This window comes from Protopterus annectens, chromosome 7.part0, assembly GCF_019279795.1.
Source record: "Protopterus annectens isolate FY-2018-M chromosome 7.part0, PAN1.0, whole genome shotgun sequence".
NCBI lineage: Eukaryota > Metazoa > Chordata > Ceratodontiformes > Protopteridae > Protopterus > Protopterus annectens.
The window spans coordinates 961,183,200-961,207,397 of NC_056739.1; the positions used below are offsets into that span (position 1 = coordinate 961,183,200).

At 33.8% G+C, this 24,198-nt stretch overlaps 1 protein-coding gene across 2 annotated transcripts in view; it reads right to left on the bottom strand.

Moving 5' to 3' along the window:
- Window positions 1-24,198, bottom strand: part of LOC122806802 (protein SSUH2 homolog) — a 600,540-nt gene that overhangs the window by 197,142 nt on the left and 379,200 nt on the right. For both annotated transcript variants that reach the window (XM_044077522.1, XM_044077521.1), the window contains exons 7-9: window positions 20,830-20,892; window positions 15,329-15,408; window positions 5,060-5,152 (exon numbers count right to left, since the gene is read on the bottom strand). In XM_044077522.1, coding sequence (XP_043933457.1) covers window positions 5,060-5,152; window positions 15,329-15,408; window positions 20,830-20,892 — 236 coding nt within the window. The remainder of the gene's footprint in view (window positions 1-5,059; window positions 5,153-15,328; window positions 15,409-20,829; window positions 20,893-24,198) is intronic.

The window sequence follows — 24,198 nt, forward strand, 5'->3', positions numbered from 1 at the left end:
AATCACATGGCTATACTGAAAAAAATGGGAAGAGTTTTGGGTAGGCCTTGTACTTAGGGGCAAGGCAGAAATGTCACCATGTGTAACAGCTCTGCTCATTAATTAATGGCTGTGTAACTACAGAGCTTTTGATAAAGCACTTTTTTATCAGAGTTTACAAATAAAAACAAAAATGTTGCAACCATTAGGGAGTGGTGACCTTCCTCCTTTATACCATCATCCCATGTGGCCATGGAGACCTGAAGTAGCAGACACTTGGGACTTAAATATTTGCTTAGGCCCTTACGTCAGATTAAACATTCTCCTGTAATATAAGTCCGAACAGCAAAACGATGTAGGGGAAAAGATCAGCTGGTATGTAAAACACAGCAATGTAGAAAAGTCAAAAACACACCAGTTGTTCACGGTAGAGGTGGTTCCAAAACTTTAATAAAATAGTAAAAATAAAGAACAGATAAGCCTTTTCACATGTAGCTTCTTCAGACCTATTATCAAAGTAAAAACTCTAACCAGCTTTTAAACACCTTGTAACAGTTTCATCCAATCAACTGAAAAAGCATTAAAAGTTGCTAAGCAACATGATTGCATTGAAAATGCCAATCAAATAAACCAATTAAGTCTGCTTACATTCACATTCCTAAAAACAATTAAATGTTATAATGACTATAAAAATGCATATGCAATTAAATTAAATACTCACATCACCTATTACCTAATAATTCATAAAAACATTTAATCTATCTCATGAACTCAATAAATAAGAAAATGTACATATTAAAATTGCATAACTGCTCAACTAGTGCGTGTTGATTTAAAAACGTTCCATCTACCCTATCTCCTCTTTGTCAGCCTCTTTTTTAGGGGTCTTACTCTCAGTAGGGGTTGCATCGAAACATGTTCATTACGGCCAGGGGAATAATGTGCCCCTAGTCTAAAAATCCATTTAATCTTGGCATGATATGTCTTGTTAACTATATCCCTCATCCTAACATCTTGATTCAAAACTTCCAATACTAAAAACATGAAATTGTATCCCTCAGTGGATGTATTCATGTGTTTAGCTATTGCACTATAGCTCATCCCTTTACGTGCACAATACAAATGGTCAAGTACCCTCTCCCTTAGACACCTGTTTGTCTTACCAACATAAAAACTGGAACACACTGTGCACTGTGCTAAATAAACAAGATTTTTAGTGTTACAGTCAGCTTCAGGAAAATGTGTAAATATTTTGTTGCAAGTGGGATGTGTGAATGTCCTAGACTCATCTATACAATTGCAAAATGAACAATTATTGCATTTGACAGTACATGAAGAAGCTGTTAACTCATTGCTCATGCTGTGAATATTCTGAGAAAAACATAGTCTCTGGCATAAAGATTTCTTATTTTGTACCCAAATCATGGCCTATCACCCACTTCCCCGGCAATATCTGCATTGGTTCCTAAAATAGGTCAATGCTTATAGATGATCTCCCTGATATCCCTTTCATCACTTGAAAAAGCTAGGCTAAAAAAAGGGGGCATATTATCAACACTGTCAGTTGCGGATGTTTCTATTCTATGTTGTAAAAAATATGGTTTGCCTCTATTGTGCCTCCACATTCTGACCTTGTTTTGTGTATGATGTATCTCATCCTCATGGTAACCTCTGGATCTGAAGTCAGCATCTATCTGATTCAACCCTCTTTCAAAATTGTGATCATTACTGTGTAGGCGACTAACCCTAAGGTTCTGACCTTCCAAAATGTTACAAAACACGTGACCCGGATACATGCTGTTGCGGTGCACGTATGTGGGTCGATAGCATTCTTTTCTAAATAGTCTAGTCTCAGTATTATTAGTTGCATCCTTCACTAGCAGAACATCTAAGAATTCAGTCTTCACATTCGACTGTTTGAATGTGAATTTAAAAAAAAAATTGTGCTTGTGTTCAACATATGAACAAACTGGTATAGTTCTGTCAACTCCCCTCTCCAAAACATGAAAAGGTCATCCACAAAACGTCTGTAGAAGGGCACATAAGCTTGATAAGAGTTCAGACACATACATCACATCCTCCTCCCATGTGGGCATAATGAAATTGGTGTAGCTATGGGCACACGAGGTACCCATAGCTACGCCTGAGGTCTGTAAGTAATAAATCTCATTGAATGTGAATGCAATTTTTTCTAACACCATTTTCATCAATAAACATAGAAAATCAATGTGCCTATAGTCATACGTGCTCTTACTTAATATTGCTCTTTTGACCATCTGAATACCTTCATAATTTGGTATACTGGTAAAAAGAGATGCTACATCCATAGTAACAAACAAACCTACTTCTGTATTCGCATTCTCAACAACAAAGGTACGTAATTCCTGCAAAAAGTGTTTGGTGTCAGTCAACACCGACTTGCACTCAGATAAAACAGGTTTAAATTTTTTGTCTAAATACACGAAAATGGGTTCGGTGGTCCACCCACTCCCTGCGACGATCGGTCTAAAGGGAGGGTGTAATGCATCCTTGTGCACTTTGGACAAACCGTTCAGAATGGGTATTTTCGGGTACTCGACAAAAAATAATTAAAAAGCTCCATTGTTATAAGTGAATTCACTAAACAATCCCCAAGTGAGCTGATGACATACTCACTAATTTTCAAAATTTCATCTTTATCTATTACCCTATAGGTATTAATATCTGAAAGCATCTGGTTCATACTGTCCACATAGAAACATCTGTCCATCACAACTATTTGACCACCTTTGTCAGCTGGTCTGATAGTTATATTACTGTCATTCTGCAAACTGTGCATCGCTTGGTTTTCATGTCTAGATAAATTAACAAAATCCTTCCTTATTTTTCCATTATTCAGCAGCTCATATATATCTTTTAGACACATTTTTATAATTCAATGGTAGGATGTTGTTCAGGTGCACAGTTACTAGGTTTTTTAAAAATATAATTAACTGTAGTATTATCATGCTCATAACTATCATGAATAACAAGTTGCAGTGAGACATTATGCATATACAGTCTCAAATCAGTTAATGTCTCTGATAAGTCAGCACACTGAGCAGGGATAAAAGACAAACCCTTGTTAAGTACTTGCAATTCCATGTCAGTCAATACTCTGCTCAAAATATTCCAAACTAAATCACTTAATCCTGTTTCCACATCGATGTTAATGTGTTCATGCCCAGTTCTGACCCTGTAAACCTCCGTTTCTTCTTGGGACGATTGTCCAAACCTTCTACCGATCGTTTCCTGTTTTGTCGGTAAGGCAATGTCCAAGTTTTTTTGTTGATAAGACAAACAGGTGCCTAAGGGAGAGGATACGTGACCATTTGTATTGTGCACATAAAGGGATGAGCTATAGTGCAATAGCTAAACACATGAATACATCCGCTGAGGGACACAATTTCAAGTTTTTAGTATTGGAAGTTTTGAATCAAGATGTTAGGATGGGGGATATAGTTAACAAGACATATCATGCCGAGAAGAAATGGATTTTTAGACTAGGGGCACATTATTCCCCTGGCCTTAATGAACATGTTTCGATACAACCCGCACTGAGAGCAAGACCCCTATAAAAGAGGCTGACAAAGAGGAGATAGGGTAGATGGAACATTTTTAAATCAACACGCTCTAGTTGAGCAGTTATGCAATTTTAATATGTACATTTTCTTATTTATTGAGTTTATGAAATAGATTAAATGTTTTTATGAATGATTAGGTAATAGGTGATATGAGCATTTAATTTAATTGCATATGCATTTTTATAGTCATTATAAAATTTAGTTGTTTTTAGGAATATGAATATAAGCAGACTTAATTGGTTTATTTAATTGGCATTTTCAATGCAATCATGTTGCTTAGCAACTTTTAATGCTTTTTCAGTTGATTGGATGAAACTCTTACAAGGTGTTTAAAAGCTGGTTAGAGTTTTTACTTTGATAATAAGTCTGAAGAAGCTACATGCACAAGCGCTAACCTGTTCTTTATTTTTACTATTTTATTAAAGTTTTGGAACCACCTCTACTGTGAACAACTGGTGTGTTTTTGACTTTTCTACATTCTCCTGTAATATATACAGCAGGATCACCCTTCAAACAAGATCTTCCAATTCACAATATCCAGCAGCAGATGTCAAACAGATAGTAATAAAATCATCCACATAAACCAAAAATTATATTGGAAAAACAAAGTACACATAGATAACAATAATCCAAACCTGATCCTCTGATTCTAAAAAAATAATTTACTGAAGAATTGTTTTTAAAAATTCCAGCACTGTATAGTTGTTTTTCTGTATGATGTTTTTACTGGTTTTGTTTATAATTTAGAAAAGTTCCTACTCACCCTAATGTTAAGGACATAACACTTAGTTTAAGCTGAGTGTTTTCAGATAATGGCCAAACCATCTGTTTTGCAACAATGATGTTCCAGTAAGAATGGGAAAATATGTTATATCTACATCTGGTGGGGTTTGGCTTTGCTTTCCTGGATACCTCAATAAGAACTTGTACAAATTTAAAAAAGTTAGTGGGCATTCAGAAGCTATGTAGCTGAAACACGTGCATGTCCTTAAGAAGTCATATGCATATGTCTAATGAACCTCCATTAGAGGAGTTATAGTTTGCCATGATATTTTTAATGTATTCTATACAGCTTCAACAACAGTCATTTCTTCTTGAAAAACACAACTTTTTGCCATTTTGAAAATACTTGTTCTCCTAGATTCAGTAAAGAATCTACATATTCACTGAATAAATACAAATACTTAATTTTTGTTTTCCACAAGGACCAAATGTTTACCTTTTCTCACAACAGTGATAAATGCAAAGGTAATTAAAATGTGTTAACAGTAGTGTGTGTATAGGGGGGGGGGGCCTCAGGGGATGCTGGTCCCATACTTAAACTATTTTTAACAAATATAAATTTCCATTTTCAAATTAAAAATTCATTCATTTGAGATAGAATTGCTGCTATTTTGTTGTCAGACCCAGCTGCAAAACAGTTACTATCTGGTGTTAAAGTGACAAGAGAAACATTATACATCCTCAGTTAGACTTACCAAGTTACTGTCAGCTGAATATAATGCAAGAGGTTCCTCTTTCCTTTGCATATGGAACAAATTATACTGCCACGGCCATTACATGTCCTGCATCTAAATAGGGCAATTTCAGAAGCAAAAACAAGTTTAAATAAAGAATAGGCAGTTAAACATACATAGGTAACATAATGAACAACAACCAAACTGATGAATAAATGTAAACGAAAAGCCACCAGCTAGATGATGAATATAATTTAATAACGAACACAAACTTATACAGCTGAAAACGAACTTCAAACGAACAAAGAACGCCAAATAACAGCACCAAAAAACAAATAAGTAATGTGAGCGCTTTCGTTTAGGTATTTTAAACTTCCTCAGACAAAAATCACTTCCTTTTATAACCTTCCCAGAAAATTGCACCAAAATCAAATTTGAATTGGAGCATGCTCAATAACCCAAAAATGGGAAATAGAATTTCTAAATACTAGATTCAAGGAATGCATGGACACAAAAATTACATATTAACTACAAGCCATAATATTACATTATATTATATAAAATTATAAAACTAATAACTTAAATCCTTCTTGTTATATGAATAATGAAACCACAAACTTCTCAAACTCTTAAAAATAATAATTTTATATATATATCCAATATTTAATATTAAATAATAAAATATCACAATTAATATATTTTTTATATAATAAATTATTGTATAATAATTATATTAATATTTCCTTCATATATATATTAAAAATGTAATAACATATTTAAAATTAAATGTTACATTAATCTTGGACTTTATTACGAGTTAATGCTTTTAATTTTAAAATTGGCCCTATAGAACTCCTTTCATTTAAACCTGGTATAAAATCAGATTGTAATTTTATTTGCCAGGTAAGTTCTTTTTCTTCCAAAATTAAGTTCCACGGGGTTCTTTCATCTATTTCTACTTGATCTATTATCATATAATAAAATTTATGGTTATTATATTCATTTATATGTTTTGCTAGCGCGTTATTTAATTTTTTATTTTTTATGGCATACTCATGCTCATAAATTCTCTGAGTGAACAGTCTCTCGGTTTTTCCCACGTAAAAAGAAAAACAGGCATTACACCTTGCAAGATAAACAACTGCTTTAGATTTACAGTTAAATTTCTTTTTAATGTGATACTTCTTATCACGCATAGTGAAACTATCTCCTTCTTGAATTTTGAAGCACCATTTACATGCTCCACATCTATAGTTTCCACTCTTCACTTTTTTACCTATTCCTATGTTATTATTAGATTTTAATAAATCTTTAAAGCATTTCCCTTTTCTATAAACTATCTTTGGGGATTGACTAATATGTTTTTTACATTGGGTATCTCCAAATAGGATTTCCCAATTATTATAAAAAACCTCTTTTACCATTTGGTAATCTTGTGAAAAAGTGATAACTAATACTTTTGGAAATTCTTCCAATCTAGTACTCTTATTTCTACAAGATGTATCTAAACTTATAATAGTTTCTCTATCCTCAGTGCCACTTAAATCTACATTACTTACAACATCAGTGATAACTTCACTCCTAACTTGCAAAATTGGTTTAAAATGACCATTTTCTCTTTTTTGGTTAACTTCTAAAATTAATTTGTCTATTAACCATATTGGATATTCCTTATTAATAAACATTCTCCTTAAATGTTCACATTCATTTAAAAAATCTGAATATTTTGTAATAATTTGCGCAGCTCTCACCAACTGACCTTTAATTACGGATCTTTTTTGGTGCTCAGGATGTGCACTAGTATAATGAAGGAAGCCGTTAGAATATGTTTTTTTTCCTATAAATCAAGGAAATATACGCTTTTACTTCATAATCTTTTATCAAATTGATATCTAAATAATTAATTTTATCTAAATTAATATTCCACGTAAATTTAAAAAAGTTTGTGGTTTCATTAATATAATTTAAAAATTCATTTAAAACATCAGTATTCTCTTTCCAAACTAAACAGATATCATCCTGAAAATGATGATATGATTTGATAAAACTATAATATTTGCTATTAAATACAAAATTCTGTTCCCAAAACATCATAACTAAGTTTGCATAAGTTCCCCCGCATGATGACCCCATAGCAATCCCTTTCTTTTGAATATAGTACTGATCATTAAATTTTAAACTATTATTATTTAGTACTAATTCAATTAACTCAATTATAAGATTATTTAAGTCTTGTTGAAAAGAGGACTTAAATAAAATTTCGCTAATCCATTGAAGACCAATGTCTTGGGGAATAACTGTGTATAAGTCACATACGTCTATTGTTACTAAAACATCTTTAGCATCAAACAATATTTGATTCATGTGCTCTAAGAATGTCCAAGAATCCTTACAGATATATTCTTCTTTCATCATAACTTTTTTAAGTTCATAATCAACGTACTTGGCACATGCTGACATAATAGAATCTCTCCCATCCACCAAAGGCCACATAGGGGGGGTCTTCTATATTTTTATGCATTTTCGGATTACCGAAAAACACAGGGATCCTAGGTGTTAAGATATTTAAATAGTTAAATAAATTAATGTCTATTCATTTATCTAAGAACATATCATTAATCTGTGAAAAGATCTTTCTATAAGCACAATTCAACTCATTCAAGGATACCTGTTCATAAGTATCCGTATTTAAAATCAACTCCATTTTATTATTATATAAATCTGTATCCATAATTACTGCTCCTCCCCCTTTATCTGGTTTCATAACTCTTATATTACCTTTCTGTAAACATTTTAAAATTTCCAATTCATCTTTATTTAAATTTAAGGGATAATCTATCTTCTTATTAATTCTATCTAAATTCCTTAACTGACTTTCACACATCTTTTCATATATTAAAAGTTTAGGATGTAAGGGGGGATTATAAATACTTGATATATTAAATTTATATGATCCATTATATATCGAATCCTGAAACAATAATGAAAAATTAATCTTCCTTAAAAACAATTTCATATCAATAATAGTTGAAGTGACATCAAATGTATGAGAAGGAACAAATGAAAAACCTTTTGACAATAAATTCGCAACTCCCTGTTTAAAATCAATTTGAGTAAAATTATAAACTTTAAAGTCACCAAGATTGTTCACAATGACTTGTCGCAACTTGTTATGTAAACTCCTACTAGATTGTTCCGTTATTTCATGTCCATTCTCTTCAATTTCGGGACCATTCTGCATTATTATGTTCTCCATTTTTTGTCTTTCGGCCTGGCACCTTGAAACCCCACCGGTTGTTGATTACCATAAGGAATTTTATTTTTAAGCCTTTCAGAGCATCTTAGTTTGGGATATTCATCATTATATACCGAATCATTATGTAAATTCCCATCATATTGACCTTCTCCTGCAGGGTCAGATCTATAGGCTTGATTTAAAGAATGAGATTTGGTTTTCTTATTAAATCCACCTGGAGGTCTGGGATATGCTATCCCATTTGCATATTGTTTAATGTCTCTTTCATTTTTTTCTGTTTTAGCATTCTTTAATTTAATAATGTATTGATCAATACTATTATATATTCTGATTATATCATATTGGACTGTGTCAAAAGAAACATCTCCTCTAATTATTTTATCAAGTTCATCAAGTTCAGATATCAATTTATCTATTTCTATCTGATTGTATTTGATTAATATATTGAGAAGGTCTTTACCACATCGTTCAAACAACTGCAACAGTTCCATATGCATAGGTGAATTATAACCCAATCTCATAGGGTACCGCCATAAGCGCAACCCTTTAGGAATAATATTCAGTCTAATGCACTCTTTCAGATATGCACTTTCAAGTTGCAACTTCCTACATTTCATTAATTTGATATCAAAGTCATTTAATTTTTGATCAATATCATTATTATCATTATTACCTCCTTTTAATTGTCCAGAAAAACCAAACTATGATCCCAACCACTCATTTAGCATTGGAACAGTTTTTCTCAGTCCATCTCTGTGTCCAAATGTTTTTTGCGCACAAAATCCGCTACCTTGCCCAAAATTACTTGACTGCATTCCCTGATTAGCAGAAATGTCCTTATCTTTTTCTCCATTATCCAAACCAGTGGCATCCATACCACCCTTCTGGTTATTAAAACAAACTGGGGTGATGTTAAAATCAAAACTAGACTGTGAAGGTTGCATTGGTGCTTCTTTTCCATGCCCATTAATACGACTGTCATCTCCTTTACTAACTTTCTCGTATAAAATGTCCACGCGTTGCATTAATTTAAGAATCAAAGCTGATAAATTCCCAATCGACCCTTCGGTACCTTCAGTGGAATCGTCTAGCTGTACGGCTGCTTCGTCTAAGCAAACTGTAGACATAATGAACAACGACCAAACTGATGAATAAATGTAAACGAAAAGCCACCAGCTAGATGATGAATATAATTTAATAACGAACACAAACTTATACAGCTGAAAACAAACTTCAAACGAACAAAGAACGCCAAATAACAGCACCAAAAAACAAATAAGTAATGTGAGCGCTTTCGTTTAAGTATTTTAAACTTCCTCAGACAAAAAACATCTATTACATCACTTCCTTTTATAACCTTCCCAGAAAATTGCGCCAAAATCAAATTTGAATTGGAGCATGCTCAATAACCCAAAAATGGGAAATAGAATATGAACTTGATAAAATAATTAGAGCAGATGTTTCTTTTGACACAGTCCAATATGATATAATCAGAATATATAATAGTATTGATCAATACATTATTAAATTAAAGAATGCTAAAACAGAAAAAATTGAAAGAGACATTAAACAATATGCAAATGGAATAGCATATCCCAGACCTCCAGGTGGATTTAATAAGAAAACCAAATCTCATTCTTTAAATCAAGCCTATAGATCTGATCCTGCAGGAGAAGGTCAATATGATGGGAATTTACATAATGATTCAGTATATAATGATGAATATCCCGAACTAAGACGCTCTGAAAGGCTTAAAAATAAAATTCCTTATGGTAATCAACAACCGGCGGGGTTTCAAGGTGCCAGGCCGAAAGACAAAAAATGGAGAACATAATAATGCAGAATGGTCCCGAAATTGAAGAGAATGGACATGAAATAACGGAACAATCTAGTAGGAGTTTACATAACAAGTTGCGACAAGTCATTGTGAACAATCTTGGTGACTTTAAAGTTTATAATTTTACTCAAATTGATTTTAAACAGGGAGTTGCAAATTTATTGTCAAAAGGTTTTTCATTTGTTCCTTCTCATACATTTGATGTCACTTCAACTATTATTGATATGAAATTGTTTTTAAGGAAGATTAATTTTTCATTATTGTTTCAGGATTTGATATATAATGGATCATATAAATTTAATATATCAAGTATTTATAATCCCCCCTTACATCCTAAACTTTTAATATATGAAAAGATGTGTGAAAGTCAGTTAAGGAATTTAGATAGAATTAATAAGAAGATAGATTATCCCTTAAATTTAAATAAAGATGAATTGGAAACTTTAAAATGTTTACAGAAAGGTAATATAAGAGTTATGAAACCAGATAAAGGGGGAGGAGCAGTAATTATGGATACAGATTTATATAATAATAAAATGGAGTTGATTTTAAATACGGATACTTATGAACAGGTATCCTTGAATGAGTTGAATTGTGCTTATAGAAAGATCTTTTCACAGATTAATGATATGTTCTTAGATAAACGAATAGACATTAATTTAACTATTTAAATATCTTAACACCTAGGATCCCCGTGTTTTTTGGTAATCTGAAAATGCATAAAAATATAGAAGACCCCCCTATGCGGCCTTTGGTGGATGGGAGAGATTCTATTACGTCAGCATGTGCCAAGTACGTTGATTATGAACTAAAAAAAGTTATGATGAAAGAAGAATATATCTGTAAGGATTATTGGACATTCTTAGAGTACATGAATCAAATATTGTTTGATGCTAAAGATGTTTTAGTAACAATAGACGTATGTGACTTATACACAGTTATTCCCCAAGACATTGGTCTTCAATGGATTAGCAAAATTTTATTTAAGTCCTCTTTTCAACAAGACTTAAATAATCTTATAATTGAATTAATTGAATTAGTACTAAATAATAATTATTTAAAATTTAATGATCAGTACTATATTCAAAAGAAAGGGATTGCTATGGGGTCATCATGCGGGGGAACTTATGCAAACTTAGTTATGATGTTTTGGGAACAGAATTTTGTATTTAATAGCAAATATTATAGTCTTATCAAATCATATCATCGTTTTCAGGACGATATCTGTTTAGTTTGGAAAGAGAATACTGATGTTTTAAATGAATTTTTAAATTATATTAATGAAACCACAAACTTTTTTAAATTTACGTGGAATATTAATTTAGATAAAATTAATTATTTAGATATCAATTTGATAAAAGATTATGAAGCAAAAGCGTATATTTCCTTGATTTATAGGAAAAAAACATATTCTAACGGCTTCCTTCATTATACTAGTGCACATCCTGAGCACCAAAAAAGATCCGTAATTAAAGGTCAATTGGTGAGAGCTGCGCGAATTATTACAAAATATTCAGATTTTTTAAATGAATGTGAACATTTAAGGAGAATGTTTATTAATAAGGAATATCCAATATGGTTAATAGACAAATTAATTTTAGAAGTTAACCAAAAAAGAGAAAATGGTCATTTTAAACCAATTTTGCAAGTTTGGAGTGAAGTTATCACTGATGTTGTAAGTAATGTAGATTTAAGTGGCACTGAGAATAGAGAAACTATTATAAGTTTAGATACATCTTGTAAAAATAAGAGTACTAGATTGGAAGAATTTCCAAAAGCTTTAGTTATCACTTTTTCACAAGATTACCAAATGGTAAAAGAGGTTTTTTATAATAATTGGGAAATCCTATCTGGAGATATCCGATGTAAAAAGCATATTAGTCAATCCCCAAAGATAGTTTATAGAAAAGGGAAATGCTTTAAAGATTTATTAAAATCTAATAATAACATAGGAATAGGTAAAAAAGTGAAGAGTGGAAACTATAGATGTGGAGCATGTAAATGGTGCTTCAAAATTCAAGAAGGAGATAGTTTCACTATACGTGATAAGAAGTATTACATTAAAAATAAATTTAACTGTAAATCTAAAGCAGTTGTTTATCTTGCAAGGTGTAATGCCTGTTTTTCTTTTTACGTGGGAAAAACCGAGAGAATGTTCACTCAGAGAATTTATGAGCATGAGTATGCCATAAAAAATAAAAAAATACATAACGCGCTAGCAAAACATATAAATGAATATAATAACCATAAATTTTATTATATGATAATAGATCAAGTAGAAATAGATGAAAGAACCCCGTGGAACTTAATTTTGGAAGAAAAAGAACTTACCTGGCAAATAAAATTACAAGCTGATTTTATACCAGTTTTAAATGAAAGAAGTTCTATAGGGCCAATTTTAACATTAAAAGCATTAACTCGTAATAAAGTCCAAGATTAATGTAACATTTAATTTTAAATATTTTATTAAATTTTTAATATATATGAAGAAAGCTATGAAATATTAATATAATTATTATACGATAATTTATTATATAAAAATATATTAATTGTGATATTTTATTATTTAATATTAAATATTTGATATATATAAAATTATTATTTTTAAGAGTTTGAGAAGTTTGTGATTTCATTATTCATATAAAAAGAAGGATTTAAGTTATTAGTTTTATAATTTTATATAATATAATGTAATATTATGGCTTGTAGTTAATATGTAATTTTTGTGTCCATGCATTCCTTGAATCTAGTATTTAGAAATTCTATTTCCCATTTTTGGGTTATTGAGCATGCTCCAATTCGAATTTGATTTTGGCGCAATTTTCTGGGAAGGTTATAAAAGGAAGTGATGTAATAGATGTTTTTTGTCTGAGAAAGTTTAAAATACTTAAACGAAAGTGCTCACATTACTTATTTGTTTTTTGGTGCTGTTATTTGGCGTTCTTTGTTCGTTTGAAGTTCATTTTCAGATGTATAAGTTTGTGTTCGTTATTAAATTATATTCATCATCTAGATGGTGGCTTTTCGTTTACATTCATACATAGGTAACATGCAAAACTAGTTAACGAAATATACTTCATAATTTTCAGTAAATACACACTATTTCAGCTAAGCACAATGCCAATTTCTAATGAAAGCATTGCCTCACTTAGCAAAGCATACTGTTTTATTTAAAAAAATATTTACTAAATTGGTTCCATATAGTCTATGATCTAGTAGGGCTCATTTTTTAATACAGAGGTGTGCACATTGAGTTTTCAAGGTTTGTTTATCTTTTCAGCTTTTCCTGGTTAGGGGTCACCACAGCGGAACTCCGGTCTGCTAATGATTGGCAGTAGATTTTTATGGTGCCAAGTTGCCAGCCTGATGCTCAACCTTCAGCGAAGGCACGCCCATTCACACATCTTTCGGAGGCCACTCGACTGCGGGGAGGACATACAGACTCCACACAGAAGGCACTCCAGCCGTGAATCGAACATGAGAACCTTGAGTTTTCACGGTACTGTTTCTAATCTAGCAGGGCATACTGGATACTGAACCAGGAAAATTGAAATCTAATTAGAAATCGGCGAAAAAAACATTTATATCTTTCGAGAAGCATTAATTCATCCCTTAGAAAATTATAGATCTCCAATTTTCTGAAAGACATTTGTTTGAATCAGATTTTCAATTAATTCTTCAAAAATCTGACTCATCAAAAGTGGATACTCTCTACAACTCAAGATCTTCCGTAACCCACCCAATGCCTAATCTGTTTTTACTAAGATACAGGTATCAATACCATTATTTAAAAAGTGATATCTTCTTTTAGATAATGGCATTGTGTAATAGCAATAATCAAATCCTGTATGTGACAAATTCTGGATTTACTCATGGCTGACTGTTTGACCCCTCTGGCTTCACCCTTGTCATCAGTTTATGCCAAATGGAGGTAAATCCAGCATTACCCACATCCAGTCATGGATTACTGCTTAAACAATAGTATGTACAGAGTGCATGGTTCAAGATTTGTAGTGTACACGTTTTGTATACATACTATGCTTACATGAACTTGGGATGTGGATGAAAATGCCACCTGGCAAATAGTACAGAGTATTAAGGCTATAACCTGTTAATGAGCAGGTTCTTGTAAGTCCAGAAGTTTATTCCTTCAGCCTCCACTTGCCTATTGTGTGACTCTTACCAAATCACTTAACTACACAAAAGGCTCAGGACAGTTGAGTAATTGGGCTATGCTCCTGAATGGTCTTTTGGACTGCATATCTAGTAACTACCCATGAAGAAAGGCAATCTGTACATAATTGCAGATACCCACTCTTATTTCATACTTCTAAAATAGTCACACATATAATGTGCAGTTTGGCAATAACTTATAACATTTGAAGCTTATACAATATGAGAGATGAGTTCCTGAAACATTGCCTGGTAATCTGCCATTTTTCTTATACGAATACTGGGCATAAATGCAATGTCCAATGCGGATTGCCTCAAAGCCCTATCTCTATACTTGGTCTCCTACAGACTACTGAGAGTTGATCTATGCCTGGCATACAAGGCATCCCTGGAACCTCCTCTGATGAAACATTTGCATATCCACAAAACAAACAGTATCAGAACTAAGACCTAAAATTTGCTTGCAGTATAAATAGGACATGTTGGAGAGACAGATGTGTCTCAGAGAATTCCCTTTCTCTGGAACAGGCTTCCATCCATGTGAAACAATGTCTCTCTCTCTCTCTAACCCTATTTATCAGTAAATTGGACCATTGGATGGGAAATAAAAAATTCACATCTGGTCTGGTGCCAATGTCTCTGATGGACAGAGGCAGTCATTAAATCATGCTGTAAACAAAAATCACCTGCTATATAAATGTCTAAAACATATAATGTTGGGGTCACATTTGCACTGCTAGGCTTACAAAGGCTCTAGTGGTGGTTAGTCTAGTATGCATCTATGAATGTATGAACATGCTTACAGATATCAATTCATGAACACTTTTTTTTTTTTAAAACACAAATCGTTAACTTCCTGAACCATTTCAGGAAAGATGCTCAGAACATTCATTACGGTTCTACTTATGCTAAGTAATATAAGGGCAAAGAGCTGCAAACATCATATGTGAATCATTATGTTTTATATTGTTCATTAACATAAGTATAGTAAATGTATACAATATACACAGCAATTGTACTTTACCTTCTTCGTCCTGTGCCTGAACACTGAAAACATCGTTTCTGGGCTGTTTGTCCTGTCCCATTACATGAAACACATCTTAACTAAAAATGTGAAAGACAATATGTTAGAACCGGTATTTCAAGAGGTCATTATTCATTCATTTGGTCATTCACTTATACACTGTGTAACAATTTTATTGAGAAATGCAGTTTACATATATCTCCATACCTTTTGGCAGAATAAAACCAGTCCTAGCATTTGTTAACTAAGGCAGCCACTAACACACACACACACACACACACACACACACACACACACACACACACACACACACACACTGGCCATTTATATTCCAGATTAATGAAATGTTTTTGCAGGCAGAAAGACAGGGCACTCACTGACATCTTCAGCTTCATTCTGTTTCAGGGAAAAACCCTCAATATATGTAAAATAAACGTTCTGAATACCACATAACCAAAGCTCCTAAAGCTTCTTATACCTCCTAGTTTTAGCCAATATCCCAACTATGCTATGGAATTAATGTGTTTTGAAAGCTTGTACCTGGCTGGAATAAGAATTACCAAACAGGTACAGTGAGCTATCCACAAGCTAATATGGACTCAGATCACAGATGACTGCTCTGTTGGTTGTCAAAGGCCAAGTACTAAGTAACAGGGTAAAGGTGAACTGGCATGCATGACAGACCTTATCAGAAGGTTTGTCTCCATCACCCACTCCTTCTCATTAATATATAGGGAGTATATTCATAAACAAAGGGAGAAAGATCCTTGCAACTAATTCTCTAAACACAAACATAAACACACACACACACACACGCACACACGCACACACACACACACACACACACACACACACACACACACACACACTTCTCACTGACATAAATAACTTGTGGTTTGGAATTATCTACATTACCAGTGACTGTAGAGAAAGAAGTTTATTTATACATTTATCTTATGTTAACTGGGTTAGTTCCCCTAGGTCAGAGGCCTTTTTTCAGGAATACACTGATTTTTTTTACACTCTGTAACTGTTATGAGGATGGTACAAAACAATGCTCTTAGAAACATCAGAATTTCTTTTCATGTTCTCTGTAAACTGGGACACCTCAGAATATGACAGTTTATTGCTGGAGTGCGATGAACTGCTGTAAATACATTGTAATATGATGGGATACAATCATGGCCATAAAGACTCCCAATGACCCTGTGTGTGTGTGTGTGTGTGTGTGTGTGTGTGTGTGTGTGTGTGTGTGTGTGTGTGTGTGTATATGACAAAATTAAAAACATTTTCCCTCACTTTGTTATCTAGGAACCTGTGTCTAGAAACCAGAAAAGCTACCAGCACAGGATTTGCCATTTGATTTGATCAGATGTGACTCTGCAGATAACATGAAGGTCATCAAACCCTATTTGGTGCAATTTGCCTTAGTAGCTCCGAGATAACAACACAACTGCAGAATACTGGACAGTACATGATGGAAAATCTGCAATCCTAAAGAAAGGACATATGGCCTCAGAATATGACTTATACTAGAGGACCAAGGATCACAGTTCTTTGTGCTTTCAGCCAGTGGCAGCATGGTTAATCTTGATAGATTAAGCTCTGAATCTTATCACTTTCAAAAGGTATCTGTTACAACAAGTGGAAGTCTAAGGCTGGTGTAAATGTTTCCATTGTGCCTAATTATCCTGCTGCAGTAAATGACCTCTAACCACATCTATATTCCTTTGTCAAAAAATAAATTAATAAATAAATCTCATTTTACAACTACATCTATAATAGATATAAATGTAGCCCTTTTTTCTTCATCTCTAATCCCAGTGACATGTTAATGTCTCTGTTTCTGTGTCTGTACAAAGTCTGAAGTTATGCTACCTTAGGACAGTGAACAATGCCCACCTTCCATGTATTTTTGAACACTATTTATTTCCCATGTTGCACTAATCTCACAGTGAACCTTTACACCCGATTACATACTAACTTATTATAATAAGTTAAATAAGACAGCTGAAAATTATCACAGCTAGATGGTCCTAATGATGTGATCAAAAAGATGGAAGAAAACTAGTCTAAGAACACGACTTTAGACTCCTTTTCTGAACAACCTTGAAAGGTTAAACTCTGTGTACTGAAGTAAGTATCCAATCGGGTGTCCAAAGTTAATATTTTCATGACTGTGTTTCACTATATAATAGGAAAACCTACCAGTCTAGGCCCACATACACAGTGCCAGAAAATTATACTTTTACAGACAAATATTTCTGCTTTTTAGCACTAAACTAATGCCACTAACTACAAATATGCTCTGAAGATGTGCTACACTTGCTGTTTTGAATAGAACGCATATGCCCAGCCTTTAAATATGCAAAATATGGAGTTTTCCAGACGGTCATGCTGTAAAGTCTACAGTGATGCGTTCATATACGAGAAAATATTTCAAAATTATTTGATATTTCTGAATATTTTTACTGCATTATATATATTAAGACATTCAAATACACACTGCATTTACATGGTGATTCCAGCAGTTCCAATGAAATCAAACATGTTATTCTTGTCAGTACTGGAATTTGCATGCTATATAAGTGAAAGTAAATATCAGATTTATTCAGATACAACAGAATTTATTTCTGATGTTATTTAACTGAATACAGACATTATGGACTTTACATTCAGCATTTTCACATATCTATCCTTTATATTAAGCCAAAAATATAAAGCTTTGCAGCCTATTACACTGCAAGATCTATGCAGGCCTATAATTAGTGCAAATATATAGGAGAGGCAATATATAAAACATTTTTTGATATTCCTTCATAAAAGTTTCAAAGAATATTTTCCCTGGACGTTGCTGTAGAACTAGACTTTGTTATTCAAATTCTAAGAATTTGTAAACAGCTTCAATCTGAAGTTTTATCAGCATTCCTACTACAGTCAGTCCTTTTTTTTTTTTTTTTTTAATACTACAGTTCCTAAAAGTTACAGTGTCACTTTTAAGTAAAAATAAAAATATTTGTAAGTGCTGATGCAATGTGAATTCAATAAACATACATGCCGGACTCATTTAGAATTTCCTACCCTGAAGAAATTACATGCACTGATGTTTTTTGTAAACCAAATACTAACTGGGTCTGTAAGCCCAATAGCAAAGTACAATAAATTAACAATGTATCCTTTACATAAAGAAATATATATCATGAAAGATTGTAGGATGTCATGCTGCAAGGCATGCTAAGGGGTTGCATCTGGTGCAGACATACACCAGGAATCAACTCAGACACTTTTTGACACTTATTTTCAATACGATACACAACTGCACAGCAGTAAGCACTGCCCTTGATAAATCCTTGTATGTGCAATTTCAGTTCAGTCTATCAGGTTGGGCGCTGGGCTGGCAACTCGACACTGTAAAAACTCCACTGCCAATCAGTATGCGGACGCATGATCCATTGTGGTGACCCCTAACCGGGAAAAGCCAAAACACAGTTGAATGCTGAACTCGTATGAGATTGGCCTGATCACTACTGGGATATTTGTGCCGGTGTATTTTCAGTGACCGCAGTTGTCACTCTTTACATAAAATTATACACCCATACTTCCCATAAATCAAGTATTGAGACTGTTACAATGCAGCACATGTAGAGCCCTACATTTGTTGTATATATATATATATATATATAAATATATATATATATATATATATATGAAGGAATATCACAAACACTGTTTGAAATTTCTTGGAAAACTGTTCACATAATTACACTTGAACATAAAAGAAAAAAATCTGTTATGAGTATGATCCCAGGTGTTGTGAGCACTTACAAGCAGGTCTTTGCCAAAGTTATTTAGGCCTTATTGTGTCTGTCATTACTGGGATGCTTTTCTCTATTTCCTGGGATGGAAAATGTCACTTTTATGGATAATTGCATATGGTTTTCAGTTCCGATGTTATGCCAGTACAATGAAGATACATACCATGGACTGCATTTCCTTCCATGAAAAGAAGTCATATACCCATCCTTATTTACCAAATATAATGGAACATTGCAGACCATGAGATTCACAAACACCTCTTCTTGTTACATACTTATACAGGGGTATATTCAGGAACTATGAAATTCAAGGGTAAAAACTGCACAGAAACATTATGGGTTGTCTGCTGCAGACTCAGCTAAGGCTGTGATTTTATACATGCCCCATGCAGCAGCTTACCTGTGTGTGCTAACCCTAATAGTACCCCTGTCCCTAACTCCAACACTCCAACTCTGTACATTAACTAAACACCCTTTCTGTAACAGAACTTCTAAAAAGAGAGAGTGGAAGAGACACACACACACACACACACACACACACACACACACACACACACACACACACACACACATACACACACACACACACACACACACACACATACACACACACACACACACACACACACACACACACACACCTTCACTTCAAACAACTACTCAAGCAAACTGACAAATTATTCCCTTCCATAGCCCTTACTCTAACCCAAAACAGTCACTCACAAATACACGCAGACACACCCACCCACACACAACCTCAATGCTAATATTTTTGTTACAAAGAATCAGAGGCTCCTGTACCATTTATAGTTATAGACATTCATAGCTTTACATTAAAAAGGCTTAGAAAATGGGTGGATTGTAATAGTAATACCCTGTTGGAGCTCCATGAAGGCATCAATGTACATGGAGAGCCACATATGCAGTCTGTGGCTCCACAGTAGTATAATAAACCACCATGAAGCCCAAGGTGAGAGTAAACAAGCACTATGCTGATTTTGCTTGCTAAATGGTTCCTGTTTAGCAAATGCCAGTTAAAAAATAAAACTAAAATAAAAACAAAAAACTAAAAGTAACTGCAATAAGCAGTTAAAATGAGCTGCTATCCACCATGCTTAAATAACCATGTTTAGCGAGCATGGGAAAATAAATAAAACAAATGTAGTTAACTAAAATATAAAGAAAAATGTGTGCGTGTCTTTGTGTGCATTTGTGTGTGTTTGCGAACATGCTATTGATCTATACATTTTTTCAGTGAATTAGGGCAATAGTTAAAATGTTCTCAGATTTTGAGTCTCTGACAGGTGTGGCCACCCTCTCTCTCTGCCCTTGTCAGGCATTACTGCTTGCTTAATCAAAGTTGCCTTGTCCATCACAGCAAACAGCAAGCAAACTAAAATATCTAAGTATCTTATGTGTACACAGGAATTAACCCCCATCAAAGTAGGGGAGTAATGGCTCTATTTACCATTAAAATGTGCTGGCTCATGTTATCTATTAGCCAGAATAATCTGACTTTACTTAACAGTTACTAATTCCCTCAATAAAGCCTCAAAAATCACAAAGAAGCAAAATAGATGAAAAGTGTATTTATACAGAAATAGTATTAGCTTTGTGCCAGTGTTGTTGGCTTACATCAACTTTGGACTTTGGCTCTCACTATATTTCTGTCAGAATAGAACTCACCTTGCCAGATCCACTGCATCTGCTACAACGGTATCTCCCCTTCCCATGGCACTTATGGCATGGCTGAAATCAACAAAAGTGGACATGAGTTAATGGCACATTGAAGGCATGCATTTGTTTATAAATTTAAAAGAGAATTTCACAATAGCCTCATTTAAAACCTCTGAACTAACAAGCAATGTTTATTTTGTAACAGTAGGCTTCTAATGGCATCCCATTTTCCAATTAAATAACACATTGTGAAACAAGAAAGTCTACCTCTGGTGAATCTGAATTATCTTAATGGTTAAGAATTTTGGTACTGGCTGTTCATTACATATGATTCCTAATGAACACTGTGTTACTGACAGATACAGTATGTACAGGAGAGGTGGGACTGAGAAAAAAACTAGGCAGGTGATCGGTTAGTTTATATTTCCAATCAAGCTGGCAGTCAGTCTACATAGCTGATAGTTCTGATGCAGTCCCAACTGTTGATTTGATTTTAAAATTTACAGGATGCCAAGTGAATGTTCTGATTAATGTATGAATAAATGGGTAAGGGTTCGACTTCAGATAAACCATTTTCAGCCATGCACTAGTAAGGAAAGCAAAACAAAAAATCCAATATAAGCAAACATATAAACACATATCAGGTATTAAAATGTGAATTTGATAATTTCTACAAAAGGTATCTTCAAATAGAATTCTATTTCATTTATAACTTACATGAACATTTAAGCTTTTTTAACAATTTGATGGTCCTGTCAAATACAGGGAAAGTGGTAACAAAACAGCAAAGTCAGTAACATGGAGCTCAGTCTTTCAAAGTAATAATCTTGTTATTAAAGATGCCTTATTTAAAAGTCAGTGCATAATATGCTTCAAATGCTTTGTGGTTTTAAAACCATCAAAGCATACCTTTCAACCCACAGACATTGAAAACAGGCACAAAAGCTCTTGAAAAGTAAAAGCCAAAAAGTTGAACATCTAATGGGCATAACATTTGAATGCCAAACAGCAAATAATTATTCCTGCTTCCAGGAGGAATATGGGATACTTCTCAGAAACAAACAGCATATGTTCATAGAGACAGTGTAAAGTGTGTAGACTTTAATGAACTGTATTGTAAAATTCCACCACACAATGTCATTTACTTTTCTACTTCTGAAAAGGTTACATATAAGATTAGTGCTCCCTTTCTTTGGCTTATTGGTGCAACTGGTAACTTCTTCTTGCGGCTTTTCCTGGTTAGGGGTCGCTGGTTATGTAGTGGGATTTCCTGTGTGTTAGACATGTGGGACATGGGGGATTCAGAAAACTGTGTGAAGGGGTAAATCAAGACTGAAAAAAAGATATACCTCCTAAATAGGAGCATCACATACAGGGGTAAATCAGGTTTGAAAATAGGAACATTTCTGTAAAATAAGGACGCCTGAGAGGTCTACGTGGAAGGAGTGGACTCCATTCAGTACTGCTGCAATTTCTGATACTAGATGACTGCTCTTCTCAGCATGCATGGTGTACTCAAACCTGTCTCCTTTTGTAGTTAGTACTGATTCACCAATATTAATGGAATATTTCTATTTGCTGGGAAATTTCTTATTAGGCCATTTACTATTCCTACTACTGGAATTATCAGATGTCTTTGTTCTATGGAGCTCTAGTTTCTGTTCTATGTAGCTCTAGTTTCTGCTTCCATGTGTTATATTTTTCTAACGATGTATAACACTACAGAGCACAGTTGCTGGGTGAAGCTATTTAATCTGGCTACGGTTCTTTTACTTCTACTTCAATTTTAAAGCTACAGAATGCCAAATAAATGTTCTGATTATTTATTTAATGTTTGGTTAAACAGATAAATGGTCTGCCCGAGAAGTACCACTTTCAGATGTGAAGTAGAAAGGAAAAGAAGTATAAATACAATATATGCAGATTTTAAATGCCCGCCAGGTAAATATCCATCTAGCAAATGAGTTAAGTGTATGAGATGCAAATGGGTTTTATCCTGCATAGCTGGGTTTGATTCTTACAAATTCTGTGACACTGAGCAATCTGCATAACCAGACAGTGTTCTCACCTCACCCCTGAAAAGGGATATATGTCCAGTTAACAAAAAACTTATATTTCTTTCTTTGTTTCAGGCCAGGCTGTACTAACAAAAAGAATCTGCATAGTGCAGCTTTCTTGTATGAAAAGGCTAAGATAATAGTTTCATCAGGGAGAAATGCACAGCAACAAGAGCTTCAGTGACAAGCAAGAAACAACTTGATAGAGAGGTATTTAGGTATGAAGGGTCACAGCAAAGCTTATGAAAGAATAAACACTGGCATATCTTTAGATTTAATCTTGATTCTTTCAGGAAGAAATCTGTGCAAGTAGCTGTAAATGATGAAAGAAAGAAAGACAGTAAAAGAAAGAAAGAGAAGCAACAATACAGAAGCAGTTTCCACAAATTGGTCCCTGACAAGGTGGGTGTTATCTGAAGTACTTTAAAGGTTGCATGCCATTTCACTGAAGGAATTAAAAAAAGGTTCAGGAAAAGATTAAATGCTTTAATGGGAAAATGGTGATGGAATATGAACTCCTCTATACAGGCCACCCCTTTACAGTAAAATATAATGACCAGGAATGCACAATAAAGATAGCATTCATTTATTAAATCATAATACATGCATTTTCATGGAGAGTTTGATGGCAGACTGATGGTAGGTTCTGCTGGAGATGTGTCTGCAAAAAAGGGGACTGCCTTATGTCAGGGAGCAGAATTAAAAATAAAAAGTAACCGTTTCAGGTTGAGTACACTTGACCAGGCATTCAGCCCAACCACAAGGCTGATTGTAACAGGAGAGGTCACATGATTCATTAGCAGACTGACAGGAGAGGTCATATGATTCATTAGCATACTGTAAGTCAGCCAATTATGTGAAATGTGATTTATGAAAATACACAAAAGGGTATAGGACTGCTGATGGGTTCAATATCAGCAATGCATTCAGACTTTCAAAATGTGTAACTAAGCAGTGTTGCTCTGAAAATCTGGAATTTGCCATATGTACTACATGGACAGAGTCCAACTTAGAGCTCTTTCACTATACTCAGTATCCTACAGATTGCTAACAGGTGACCAGAGTCTGGCATACAAGGCATCCTCCGACCCATTACTGATGGATTTACTGCACATCAGCAAGTCAAATGTCATAAGAAATGCTCGGTCTGGGGATATAAACCTCTTCTGCAACATCAACAGAATGTTTTGGAGAGACAGGTATATCTCACAGAGGGTACTACTGTTGTGGATCAGGTTCCCCAACCACATAAAACAAAATTCATCCCTGTCTGTATTCAACAGCAAGTTTGGTCTATGGATGGGAAACAGAACATTTACCC